The 13,613-nt window shown below is 34.6% G+C and overlaps 1 protein-coding gene across 1 annotated transcript; it reads right to left on the bottom strand.

Moving 5' to 3' along the window:
- Positions 1–9,213: 9,213 nt before the first annotated feature.
- On the bottom strand, positions 9,214–11,785 carry LOC107485168 (uncharacterized). Its single transcript, XM_052260625.1, has 7 exons — positions 11,278–11,785; positions 10,900–11,147; positions 10,609–10,815; positions 10,420–10,512; positions 10,221–10,328; positions 9,422–9,592; positions 9,214–9,327 (listed from the first exon to the last, which is right to left on the bottom strand). Exons 1-7 carry the CDS (start codon positions 11,783–11,785, stop codon positions 9,214–9,216), a joined length of 1,449 nt encoding a protein of 482 aa, XP_052116585.1.
- Between the last annotated feature and the right edge of the window lie 1,828 nt (positions 11,786–13,613).

Raw genomic sequence — 13,613 nt, 5'->3', positions numbered from 1 at the left:
GTGCTCCACGGTAGTTCAGCAGTAACGGCAACTCCTCCCTCATCCCTCCATCGCGTCTCTCACTCTCTCTACTCAGATCCCATTTGCTTTCTTTCTCCTCTGACTCACCCTCCCTCTAGCATCCTCCACGGCTATGGCGAACCCATGGCGACGGCGCAAGCAGCAACGCTTCCCTCCTTTGCACGACCTCTTCTCCCTCGATGACTCCTGTCTCTCTCGCGCGCGGTTCCTTGCATCAATGGCAGCTCGGCAGTGGCAGCTTCAAGACAGATCGGTGGTAGCAGAACAGTGAACTAGGCGGTGCGGCGAGGTCTCTATCCCTCCTCTCCGCGACAGCGACGGGAGCGGTGGCACCTAGCTCCGACAGCGGCGAGCCTCCCCCTTCCTTTCTTCTTATCGGATTCCCTCTGCTCTCTCTCTTAGATTGCTCTCTCCATTTCTTTTGTTTCTTTCTCTATGTGTGTATGTCATTATTGTTGAGGGTGAGTGCATAGGTGAGGGTGGGGTGAGTGTGGCGGTGGGTTAGTGGTGGTGAAGGGTAAATTAGGTTACAATTAAAGTTAAGAGTAATGTAAATTAGGGTTAGAGTTTAATTTGGGAATTAGGGTTTCATTTGGGGCAAATTGAGGTTTTGTTTAACTTTAATAAAATTAAGAGATATTATATTAAATTAATTTTTAAATTAATCCTTTTAAAATTATTTTAAAAATATTATTTAATTATCAATTTGTTAATTGACTTTTAATTAAATATTCTAATTTAAAATATAAGATAATATAATTAATTTTCTTTGTTTATAAGAATTAAAATATTAAATTCCAAAATTTAAATTATTTAAACCAAATCTTATAAAATTCTTATTATTTTACATTTGCTAAACTTTATAATTTAAATATAGAAAATAATTCAATAATTGTAAAATCAGATAAAACCTTAAATTGTTTTAAACACTTTTTTAAACAGAATTTGTTTTAATTATCTTTAATAGAATAATTTCAGGGATTAAAATACTTAATGATAAACAAATCTAAATTAGTAGTTCTTAATAAGATCTTCTAAAAATTTTAGATATTACACAAGCTGCATCAGGGTCGATGCTTAGTAATGATATGCAAAACAGATAACATAATGAAGTTATTAACAATATTAAAAGAACTACACACCAGCCTGAACTTCGTCTTCATGAAGGTCGCCGAGCCGTCAGTATACTTGGACGACCTGGGGGATGCCCTATTAGCTCAGTTGTTGAGACATCGATGCTTGAACCCTACATCAGTCTTCCAATGAGCTAACAGGTCCTCTATACATCTGGTCAGAGCTAGCGCGTCCATTAGTCCCGCCCATGCTTTACGTCATCTATCATCTATTGGAACCGCCGATCCATCTTATAATCGAATATCTTGCAGATGGTCAGGTTGTGCTCAGCATCCTAGGTGAAGTGCAGCTGCAATAAAGAAGTTTTAAATTTAGGTAAACAAGATAACAGGAATTAAACTAGCTAAAAAGTTTTAAAACATAAATAGTAAAGAAAATTACTACTCACATCTCAAACCATCACTTCCTGGTCTCAGCGGGGATCTTCGTGTAGTTGGGCCACGGCTGCTCATACATCAACTTGATGACATTCATCATCTCCTGAGTACACGCGTTTGGGTTCGGCAAAACCTGACAACAACCCACAATAACAGGCAATCCAAATCAACCTAAATCTACTAAATAGGAATAAAGTTTTAAGAGTCTTCAGCAATAACAGGAATCATAATCATCAAAAGTAGAAAATAATAACCAACACTTAAATCAACCTAAATCCACTAAAAAGGAATCAGGTTTCAAGAACCTTCAACAATAATAGGAATCATAATCATCAATAGTAGAAAACAATAACCAACACTTAAATAAACCAAAATCTACTAAACAGGAATCAGGTTTCAAGAAACTTCAGCAATAACAGGAATCATAATCATCAAAAGTAGAAAACAATAGCCAACACTTAAATCAATCTAAATCCACTAAATAGAAATCAGGTTTTAGAAACCTCAGAAATAACAGGAATCGTAATCATGATAACTAGAAAATACATGAGAAATAACAGGTTACTTACCCCATGCTGCCATCAGGCCAAATGTGCAACCGTGTGATAGGAGGTCCTGGAGGGGCATCAGATGCTACCTCGTTTCCATGGCTAGACTCCAGAACCGCGGCATCCATCACTGAAGGTAGTGTTGCTGTGGATGCGGGATGTTGAGCAGACGAAGGTGGCGTCGTCGCCATGGATGGTAGCACGTAGTTGGGGTTAAGGACCATGATAAATGGCTGGTACGCTCACTTTGCAACATGTGGCATGACCAGGGTGGTCGGAGTAGAGGAAAAGGATCCAGAAGACCCGGGGGTACCGGAAGAAACCCTCCCTCTACCCCGACCACGGTTACGGTCACGACCAGCACCCTGATCCGCAGCACCTTTGCCTATCGTCATGTATGCAATATCAAATTATCAAACAACTTCAGCAATAATTTCTTTATTATTGAATCTCAACAATAATTTCAGCAACATTGTCAGCAAAAATCTCAATAATTCAACATAACTTAGCACTAACAAGTAATCTGTGCAATATTAATTCACAAAATTCAACATCAATGACACCAAAAAAATATATAGGTATAAAATAAACAAGTACTATTTATACACTTGTGTACTCCCTATATATTTACCTTCAATCTTTTCAGTAGCTAAAATAAACAAAATTTTCAATTCTTTTACATTTCAAATAACTCGAATTATTCCATAGGATTCTCTAAATCTAAATAGCACAATGAACAGAAAGCAATGTTGGACCTTCCAATGTCAAATTCAGAATATCAAAACAACAAAGTAGTAATTAACACAGTGAATGAGCACAATCAAACAATTATCCAAATAAACTCAGCAGTAATTTCTCCATTAATTCAATAAGCAACCTCAGAATAGTTACAGACACTTTTAGCAAAAATCAAAACCTATAAATCTAAACTAAACTATTCTAACCACCTAAGTCTACTAAAATAACTAAATTAAACTAACTAAACTAATTAAACCAATCTACTAACTAACATGATTCGAAAAAATAAAAAGCTTAAACAAAGTACCTTGAATGCAGGGTGTAGAAAGCAGCGCAGAAGGAGGGAAGAAGTCGACGACACTGAGTTGTTGCTGACACTAGAGGTGGTAGTCGTTAGCTGCCAGAGCAAAGAGCTGCAGTCTGGAGAACAAGAAAAGAACTACGGCGGCATTGAGACGGAGGGGAAGAAGGAGAGGAAGGAGACATTGGCAGAGGGGAAGGGGTGGCGATGGCGGCGGCGGCTGGAACACGAGAGAGAGGGGGTGGCGACGGCGGCCTGGGCTAGAACGTGAGAGAGAGAGGGGTACGGTGGTTATGGTGGTAAGGGTTTGAATGAGTGAGAAAGGGTTTGAATTTACGCCACCTTTACCATTGGATATGTCCCACGCTAAACCAATTTACCAAAATGGATCGCATGCATCAATTTATTTTATTTTTCCTCAAAAAAATACCGGCAGAGTTACCTTCAGAAAACCAAATCCGACGGTAATTAAAAAACCCTACGAATTCTAGGTGGTTGCCAATGGTAAATCCGACGAAAACATTACCATTTTTGTCCGATGGTAAATCTTGACGATAATCAGCATTTTTCTTGTAGTGGAAATGGGCCAGAAGGTAATGGTTTAGTGAACACATCCGCAACTTATTTGTTGGAATGAATTGGCAGCAATTTGACTAACCCATTGTGAGCTTTCTCGCGCATGATGTGACAATCCACTTCGATGTGCTTGATATGCTCATGTAAAATTGGATTAGCGGCGATGTGTAGTGCAGATTTGTTGTCACAGTACAATAGTATAGGCATTGAGAGAGGCAATTCGAATTCAATGATCATGAAGGCCAGCCACTATGCCTCACGAACAGCCACTGCTAGTGCCCTGTATTCTGTCTTAGAGGAGGAGCAGGACACGGTCACTTGTTTCTTGCGCTTCCAAGAGACAAGAGACAAGAGACGTCCCCAAGAAGAAACATGTCCTCATAATTGATCGCTGTGTGTCCGGGCAGCCAGCCCAGTCTGAGTCAGAGTATGCAGTTGGGCTCAAATCGAAAGATGCAGGAAAAATAGACCTCGGGCAGGGGCAAGCTAGAAGTGTTTCAATATGCAAAGCACAGCTTGGTTATGAACAATAGTGGGACAGTCGAGGCATTGACTAAGCTTCCTAACGGCAAAATTGATATCAGACCTCGTGTGGGCCAAATATAGTAAGCAGTCAACGAGTCTTCAATAGAAGGAAACATCTTGGAATGGTGCAGCACAATCTTTGGACATTTTGGTTGAATAATCCGTGGGTGTGGTGATAGGCTTGGCATTGGTCATAATCCATGGGTGTGGTGATAGTGCAATGCCTTTGCTACTGCATGCCATTTCCATCCCAGTGAGGTACTTTAGTTTCCTAATGTATCATCAATCATCTTCTTGATCCTGTTAATCTCTTCTAAACAGTTTCCAGCAAGCACTAGGTCGTCGACATACACAAGTATTGCTGTGAAGGTCGAATTTGAAGCTCGAGTAAATAAAGCATAGTCATGCTTTGATTGTATGTAATCGGAAGCACTAAGTTCGAAACATAGCATTTCATGCTACTGCCTACTAGCTTGCTTTAACCCATATAGTGACTTTTCCAATTTGCACACTAAGTTGCGATTTGAAACGGACAACCCTGGTGGAACTTTTATGTTTACTTCTTTGTGCAAATTTCTGTATAAAAATGTGGTACTGACATCTAGTTACTGAACATGGCAATCCCGTTTGTAGCAGCTATGGAGAGGAGGATTCAAATCATTGCAGCCTTCACAACTGGCTATATCCTTTAGCGACTAAACGCACTTTACGCCTCTCGATCAAGCCATTCAGTTTGAATTTGATCTTAAAGATCCACCTGCAACCAATAGTGTAACATCCTAACTTTTTGAATCAAGTCATTTTTTTGATAACTAATTAATTAATTAAAATGGTAATGATTTAAGATTTGAATTTAGAATTTAAACACATGAAAACACTAGTGGTAGTAAATCTCTAACCGACAATAAACAACCTTTTAAAATATAGTCATAATTAATTCTACATCTATTAGATTTGAATGATATTTAGTTATATAAAAAGATAAGAATACTAGCTCTATTGCTTAAGTTCAGTATAAAATCAAATTCAAATTAAATTAGGTAGATAAATCGGTTACAAGTTCATAGTAGAAAATCGCGCTCTTATCAGCCAGCCTGATATACTAACAGTATTTTAAGAATATCTCAAGCTGTAGTTATTCGATTGACTTAGTTTAAGATTCGTTTTTAAGCTAATTCAATTCTCTATAAATTTATCTCTAATAGCTATTTCCAAATTCCAAATGTAGAAAATGTTATAGGGCTCACAAAGTGATGATTTAGATTGAAGATTTTAGCTAAAAGCCTCTTAACATAATCTGCACATAGCTGAGAGCTATTTGATCCTTCCTTTTTCATTCTATTCCCTTTTTCTATACAAAACATTCTAGTGTACACAAAGTATAGCTATGGAACAATTCTCTCTTCACTAACAAATCGCATTTATTTGCATCAGAATACCTATCAAAACTTCACTCGAGGTAGAGGGCTTTATGCTAATTTTTATGTCATTTGTTAAATGTTTTTGGGATATAGATGTTAGCATTACATGTCATGATATAATGTCTCTTTCCTTCATACATATTATACATTATAATAACAATCTTATCTGCATTAAAGAACTGAGGGAATGATCCTTCGGTAAGGGAAGGTAACCCCTAAAGACAAGATAATCGAGATGATCCTTCGGTAAAGGAAGGTGATCGGCAAACTTTTGGGAACCTTCAGTAAGAGAAGGGGACTCCCATCAATTTTATATAATAAGATATCTTTGTTGATATAACTCTTTTCTTTTGTATGTCTAAATAACCTTGATTGTAAATTGAACTGAGGGAATGATCCTTCAGTAAGGGAAGGTGACTCCCAAAGACAAGATATCGATATGATCCTTCGGTAAGAGAAGGTGATCACCAAAACGTTTGGGATAAGAACCTTTGGTAAGGGAAGGGGACTCCCACCTTTTATACCGGTTTGAACTCAATACTTTCCATAAAAGCTACGAGAAAAAAAGTAATGGAAAGTACAATGAAAAGTATGATCATGATTGTTCTTCTTTTATCCTTTTTAATTTATGATTATGATTGCATTTAAAGATCCTTCCTTTATCCAAAATTCCTTTTGTATGATGTATGACATTGTTTAAGATCTTTATTTTATTCAGATTTATTCTGTTTGACTTATCTGTGGCGATGTTACTATTCTTCTCTTATTTATTATTTGTTTTGCCTTGCTTTATGGCCTATGAGGACATCATACCAAATTTTATGAGTTTATATTTATATGTTTTAACGCTATAGGCATTTTATATGCATCACACATGTCATAACATAAGTAAATAAGAAGCATCTAAAAGTCACATCACTTTGGCTAACAAGGACTTTTAAAAATAATAATTGAACAACATTGCATTATCACTGTTTTTTATTTTAAAACTCAGAGTGGCTGGAGATGGATATGATGACACCATATAGATAAACTATTGAGAAACTTTTGTTTCTCACCTTTATCTCTCCGTACCATCTTCAGGAAGGATGCGGCACAAAGCAATACACTGCTCAGTTGAGGTGAAAAGACAAGTGCACTATTAGAAGCGAACTATCAAGAATGTAGATACAAAACATTAAGCGTTTACCTTAAGAAGGAAGAATATGCGATTGTTTTAGCCATAGTTATACAAATTAAGAGAATTAGGATTTTCTATGTGTCTTGTTTTATTTTTATTGAGTGATTGCAATTGTAACTATGATGTTTCTTGTTATGATTATTTGGCATGAGTAAAGCTTGTCATTGTTGTGCCTTCATAGTTTAGCACACCCCTTTTTCCATGTTAAAATTTCCAGATCTACTTATATATTTCAACTAGTAACTATTCTAATAAAAACTAGTTATTTAATATTTTTACACATATAAATTATTTTATATTTGTTTTAAAAAAAAAATTTCGCAAGGTTTTTGAATATCAGCTACTAAATATAATTCACAATAAAGCTTAACTCAATTTAAGAGCATTAGGGTGTTACATTTTGGTATCAGAGCCATTTGATCCCACAGGGCCATATTTTATATTTGCCAGATTAAATTATTATCATTTAGTTATAATTAGTGTTATACAATGAAATCTTTTCCATGTGATATGTGATCATTTGATAGTCAAAGTAGTGTGCCCATAAATATTTTTGTTTGAGGTTTATTGCCATAACTATTTGATCAAAATGTGCATGTGTTAAAGGTCAAAACAATATATATACATTTTAAAAAAGATAGTAAAAAATTATGTTTTATTACCTTTTTATATATGTTTGGCATGCGTCATGTTCTATTTTATTATTTATCATATATGTTGTTGTATGATGACCTGTTATCTTTATGGCATTATTCCTTTCTTTCCTTCTTTTACATGCATACAATATATTCATCATTCAAATTTTCCTATGCAAATTCATTTTTTAAGGTCTTTTACCGAAAATACTTGATATCTTTGCGTTTTTTTTATTGATATTATTCTTATAATTGTTACAACTATTTTACAAGTAATTTAAGTCAAGAGTACGTGCACTTTTATAAACTCCATTCAACTATTTAATATGCCTCACATTCATTATATTTATTAAAAATGTGATATTACACAATCTTTTTATTTATATCATTTATATTACTGTTACTATCTCTTTAATTAGAGAGAAAGAGAAAATGTGGAGCAATTGACTTGCATGTTAAAAAAAATTAATTATCTTTAACTTTTTTTTGAACTCTGCTTATCATGCCTTTGCTTAGCTTGATTTGACATTAACTTCCTTGATTAGCTTTTTCTTCATTCTTGTTTGGTGCTTGAATGAAAAAAAAATTGATGAACTCTTCTCTCTTGTCTAACCAACACTTGGAGTAAATTTAGCAGAAGTTTAGAATTATTTTCCTTTTCAATTGATTTGCTTTGGGCTTGGTTTAATTTCACCTCTATTTAACAACTTTGGATCATGTCTCATATGATTAGACTACAATAAAATAATTTCGGCCTGCACACTAGATCACTCACTTGGATTATTATCAACCCAAGTCAACATGTTTGTCATCGTCAATTTGTTATACATTTAGTAAACTCAACTACTTGTCTAATTGTTCTTAAGTGAATGCATATGAATAGCGATATGTAACTAACTTTTGCATGTGATTTATATGATTTGAATATTTGAGTTTGATGTGCTACACTACAACAAATTCAGGCTGAGGCAACCTTTTAAAAATGTTGCTTATAATAAGAGAAAGTGTTGCCTTTGATAAAAGGCAACACTTTCCGACAAAAGGTAACGCTTTTTGGGGGGTTGGCTATACGGCCGTTACCTTTGGTCTAAGGCAACGCTTTTGTATATTAAAGGGAACCCTTTTTTTGGCAACTTTCAAAAAACGTTGCCTTTTCTCAAAATAAAGCAACTCCGTGAAAGGGTTGCCTTAGAGCACCCAAACACAACGCTTTATACGAAACGCTATGGCAACACTTTTTACAAGTTGTATTTTCTAATATATAAAGCAACACTTGTCCAGAGTTTTTTAAGTTGCTTTTTCATATACCTAAAGCAACACTTGTACAAATTTTTTTAAGTTGCCTTTTCCTCCACCTAAAGCAACACTTGTTCAGGTTTTTTTAAGTTGCATTTTCATAGACCTAAAGCAACACTTGTCCAAATTTTTTTAAGTTGCCTTTTTTATAGACCTAATGCAACACTTATGTAGGTTTATTTATAGTTGTCTTTTGTTAATACCTAAAGCAACACCTTATTGAATTTTTCTTAGATTCTCTTTTTTAATATCTAAAATAATATTTTTTTATCTTTGTTATATTTATATGATATTTGAAGAATATATAACACCCGCATTTGAATAAGATAATAATATATATTGAATATATATATAGAAAGGTCTTCCAAGTACCAATTAACATATATACTTGCTAATAAGTTACCAAGTCAAATAAATAATAAACCTAAGTAAGCAAAATACATGTTTTTCTGCTAATGAACTTAAACAAAAAAGAAACTAAGTTGTCCACTAAAAACCAAGAAGACTTTGTGCTTCACCATTGTGGCAAGAATTGTCTTTATGTCTTCAAAAAACTTCCTCCAACAATAAGAAAGCTGTAGTCAAATTTAAATGAACAAAAAAATCATAGTCAAAACATCAGCTATACAATAATATGTATACTCAAGTGGTACAACAATTTAGTGTTACCTTCTCTTCACTTTGTTTTTTGATTTCATCTATTTCTTTATTTTTCTTAAGAGAAGTTTTTGTAACAGTTCTTCCATAACATCGAACTCTTCCTGGATTCTCTTTACCAAAAACTTTTTGAAATGCATTAGTAGGAGTTTCTCCAGCTTCTTGGAGATCATCAAGTTTATCCTATACACACAAATATATGATATGTCTATTTTTAGTGATAAAAATTCAACGAAAGAATCCAAAAACCTATTGATAACTAATAGGGACAGCAATCCAAAATAGCCATAAAAGAGCCATAAAACAACAGTCCATGATAGCCATATAACATGGTTGTACATTGTCATAGAATAGCAATTAAATCAACCATAAAACAGCCATGAAATAACCATAAAATAGCAGTCCATGATAGCCATAAAACATGGATAAAATAGCCATAGAATAGCAACTAAATCAGCCATGAGACAGACATAAAATAGCCATAGAACAGCAACTAAATCAGCCATGAAACAGCCCATGAAACAGCCATGAAACAGACACAAAATAGATACCACAAAATAAACATAGAAAGCAGCAAGTCAGCAACCATGACAACCACAAAATAGTCATAAAGTAGATACTAAAACAACAACCATGATAGCCATAAAACAGCAACTAAATCAGCCATGAAACCGCCCATGAAACAACCATGAAACAGCCGCAAAATAGATATGATAACAATAATCACGATAGCCATAAAACAGCAAAAAAAATAGCATCCATGACAGTCATAAAACAACTACTAAAACAAGAAAATTATAGAGGAACTTACAATAATAGCTTGTGTTTCTACATCAAGTGTTTTCCCTTTTAGTCCATTCCGAGTTGCAACAAACATTTCAGCTTGATTTGGTTCCTCTTTGTTCTCTTTTTTCTCACGCTACAGATCAAGATAACAATTACAAAGTTATAACATACTAAAATTAGGGAGAAGTAACAAGTAGAGAATTTTAACTCAAATGTGACCTTACCAAATCAACACGCACTCTTGCAAAATTGATTGGGCCCATTTTATGCCTCCATTGTTGTTTCTTGCGATTTTCAGAATTTATAACACACATGGCCTGTGTTTAAAATAAACAATGATGAAAAAAATATAAAAATTGAAAGAATTATACTTGATCATATCAAATAATAATAATTGAAATCCTCTAGCTCACTTTGACAGTTGGAATACTCCAATATGCAATTAGCTTCCGAAATTGTATTTCTGGAATTTCCAAAGGACGATTCACCAACATATCCTCAATGTTTCCAGAATATGGTTCAAAATGCTTCTTTTTTATTCTTGTTTTGTAACGCTTCCATGCTCCTTGAACACCAGTCATCACCCATAACTTTGAAGATTTTGGAAGAATGAACTTTGACTACAAACACATCAATTTCATCATATCATATGCATAAAATAATTATTAACAGATGGCATAAACATAAAAATAAATGGAGCTTACATTAATATACTTCCAAATGCGCTTTTTGATTTGCTTAGGCACATCTTTCCAATTAGTGTACATCAAGGTAATAAAGTCACTATTCCTTCCCATTGTTCCAATAAAATTAGTTAAATCCTTCACTCTCTGAGCTGTTGGCCCCACGGCTGCTCCCTGATCAAAAGTCACTTCCTCCCTTTCTTCCCAAGTTCTTGCATAAATCTTTAGGCATCTTGTTTTTCCACGAGTCTTTTTAACCTTTGAAGTATCTAAATTAAAAATTGAGAAATAGTACAAATTAAAACCAAAGACAGCCGTGAAAGGTATGGAAAGGGCAGCCCCATGCTCATAGATAAAAAGAAAATGTAAAACAAATAGCAACAAACTAAATTACATCACCTTCTACATGAGCCTCTTCCATAACTTGATCTCCTTCTACATCAAAATTGTCACTTTCATGTTCACCAATATAATCTTCCTCAGAGGGGATATGAACATTTTCTCCATTATTCGGGGATGGCCTAGATCTAGCATCCTCAGTAGTTGGAACTTCATTTTGTTCCTCTTCTCTTTCCACATGAATTCCTTGATCACCCAAAAAAGCATCAAGAGTCATTGCTGGACGCTTTAAGTTATTTTTTAAGTTTATCAAGTTAGCTGGTTCTTTTTCAGTAGCTCCAACATCCTCACCAATTGACTCAAAGTCATCTTCCTCTTCCCTTTCCACTTCTACTCCTTCTGTATGCAAAAAGACATCAAGAGCCATTGCTGGACACTTTGCCTTGCTTTTCATCTTCTTAGGAATTGGTTGTTCTTCTAGTTGAACATTACTCCTCACTTGGTTTTGGGAAGACCTCAAAGACCGGTTCATAACATTGTCTACAAGTGTTTTATTTCTCCATTCCATTGAATTCTCCCTACTATATTTGTCTCCAATTTCTGAAATTTTTCTCCTAGGCTGTTGTGCTATTTTGGCTTGATTACTTCCTTTATCACCTTTGGTTATAAAATTCCTGTGCTATTTTGGCTTGATTACTTCCTTTATCAACTTTGGTTATAAAATTCTGAACTAGTTTCGCAGCAGAAGATACTTCCTTCATTTCAAATTCCTTAACTTTTGCATGAGCTTGATACTTTTTTACCAGTCTTTTCCTCTTTGAAGTTGCTCCGTTTTCCATTAGGTTGCTGTATAAAAATATTAAAACAGCCATGTAAATACAATTGCATATGCATCTAATAAGGGGAAGAGGTAAACCGTAACAAACAATTACCAAATTCTATATCACAATATTCAGCAAATCATGTTCAAAACTGCTAACATAAAGCATTAAATCTGACTTATATACCATAAAAGAGGGAAACAAGTCACTCAAAAAGTCTTCAGAATCATATTCTTCACTCAAAAGGCAGAAAAATGCTGAAAAATTCAAAATGCAGAAAAATTCAAAATGAAGAAAAATATGTCCCACACATACTCATAATCAAGATGCAGAAAAATTCAGAAAATTCTAATAAGCAACAATCAGAACATAAAAGAGGGAAAACAAGTTGAAAAATGCTAACATAAAGCGATAAATCTGACTTATATACCATAAAAAAAGGAAATAAGTCACTCAAAAAGTCTTCAGAATCATATTCTTCACTCAAAAGGCAGAAAAATGCAAAAAAATTCAAAATGCAGAAAAATATGTCCCACACAAACTCATAATCAAGATGTAGAAAAATTCAGAAAATTCTAAGAAATTAAAATCAGAACATAAAAGAGGAAAAACAAGTTGAATACTGCTAATATAAAGCGATAAATTTGACTTATATACCATAAAAGAGGGAAACAAGTCACTCAAAAGTCTTCAGAATCATATTCTTCATCCGATCCTGTGTTATACTCTTGGGAAAAATAGACTTCTTTTGCGACATCGACTAGAACTTCATTCAAATCATTCCTTACCAACTCTACTTCACCATCATCATTAGGTATAGAAGGAACCGTCGAATTATCAAATGGCTCATTTTCATAAGTATCTTCAGCATCAATGGCAACTTCATCACTTATGCTAAATAGGTCCCTTGGAATAGTCTTCATTACATAATGTTTATTTTTATCAAATGCATCTTGCACATAGAAGCATTGGTGCACTTGACATGCCAATACAAAAGGCTCTTCATGATAGCACTTTTTGTTAAAATGCACATATGTCGAGCCATAAGCATCCTCCCTAGCCTCATACCAATCACATTTGAACAATGTAACCTTAAAATTTCCATAGTAGTCCAACTCAATGATATCATTCACTCTACCATAATAAGAAACGTTTTCATGAATTGGATTTGCATCCTTTGTGCTTGCAAAGCTTGTCGTTAATGCTACTAAAGTAACACCACTATTTTGTGTCTTGCGTCTAACCTCACGTTGCCTAGTGTGAAATCTATATCCGTTGATAAAATAACCAGAATATCTTTTTGCACATTGGCTTGGTCCTCTAGAGAGCTCTTCTATCCAATTTGGAACATCATGCCGCAAAGCACGTGTTTTAAACCATGTAGGAAAGTTTTTGCTATGGTTTTTAGCTCTCATCCATCGTGTTCCTTGTTGATAAGTCTCATGCTCACTAAAACTCAAAAGTATAATATTTGTAAGTATAAAACAGACCTATTGGTGCGCGAAATTGTGAACAATACTTTTTCACAACTCTCATAATCCCTGGTAATGGCTCCAAAAACTTGGTAGCTCAATA

Source organism: Arachis duranensis, chromosome 4 (assembly GCF_000817695.3).
Source record: "Arachis duranensis cultivar V14167 chromosome 4, aradu.V14167.gnm2.J7QH, whole genome shotgun sequence".
Taxonomy (NCBI): Eukaryota; Viridiplantae; Streptophyta; class Magnoliopsida; order Fabales; family Fabaceae; genus Arachis; species Arachis duranensis.
Note: the sequence above shows the minus strand (reverse complement) of the source record. Positions and strands in the feature narration are given on the sequence as shown.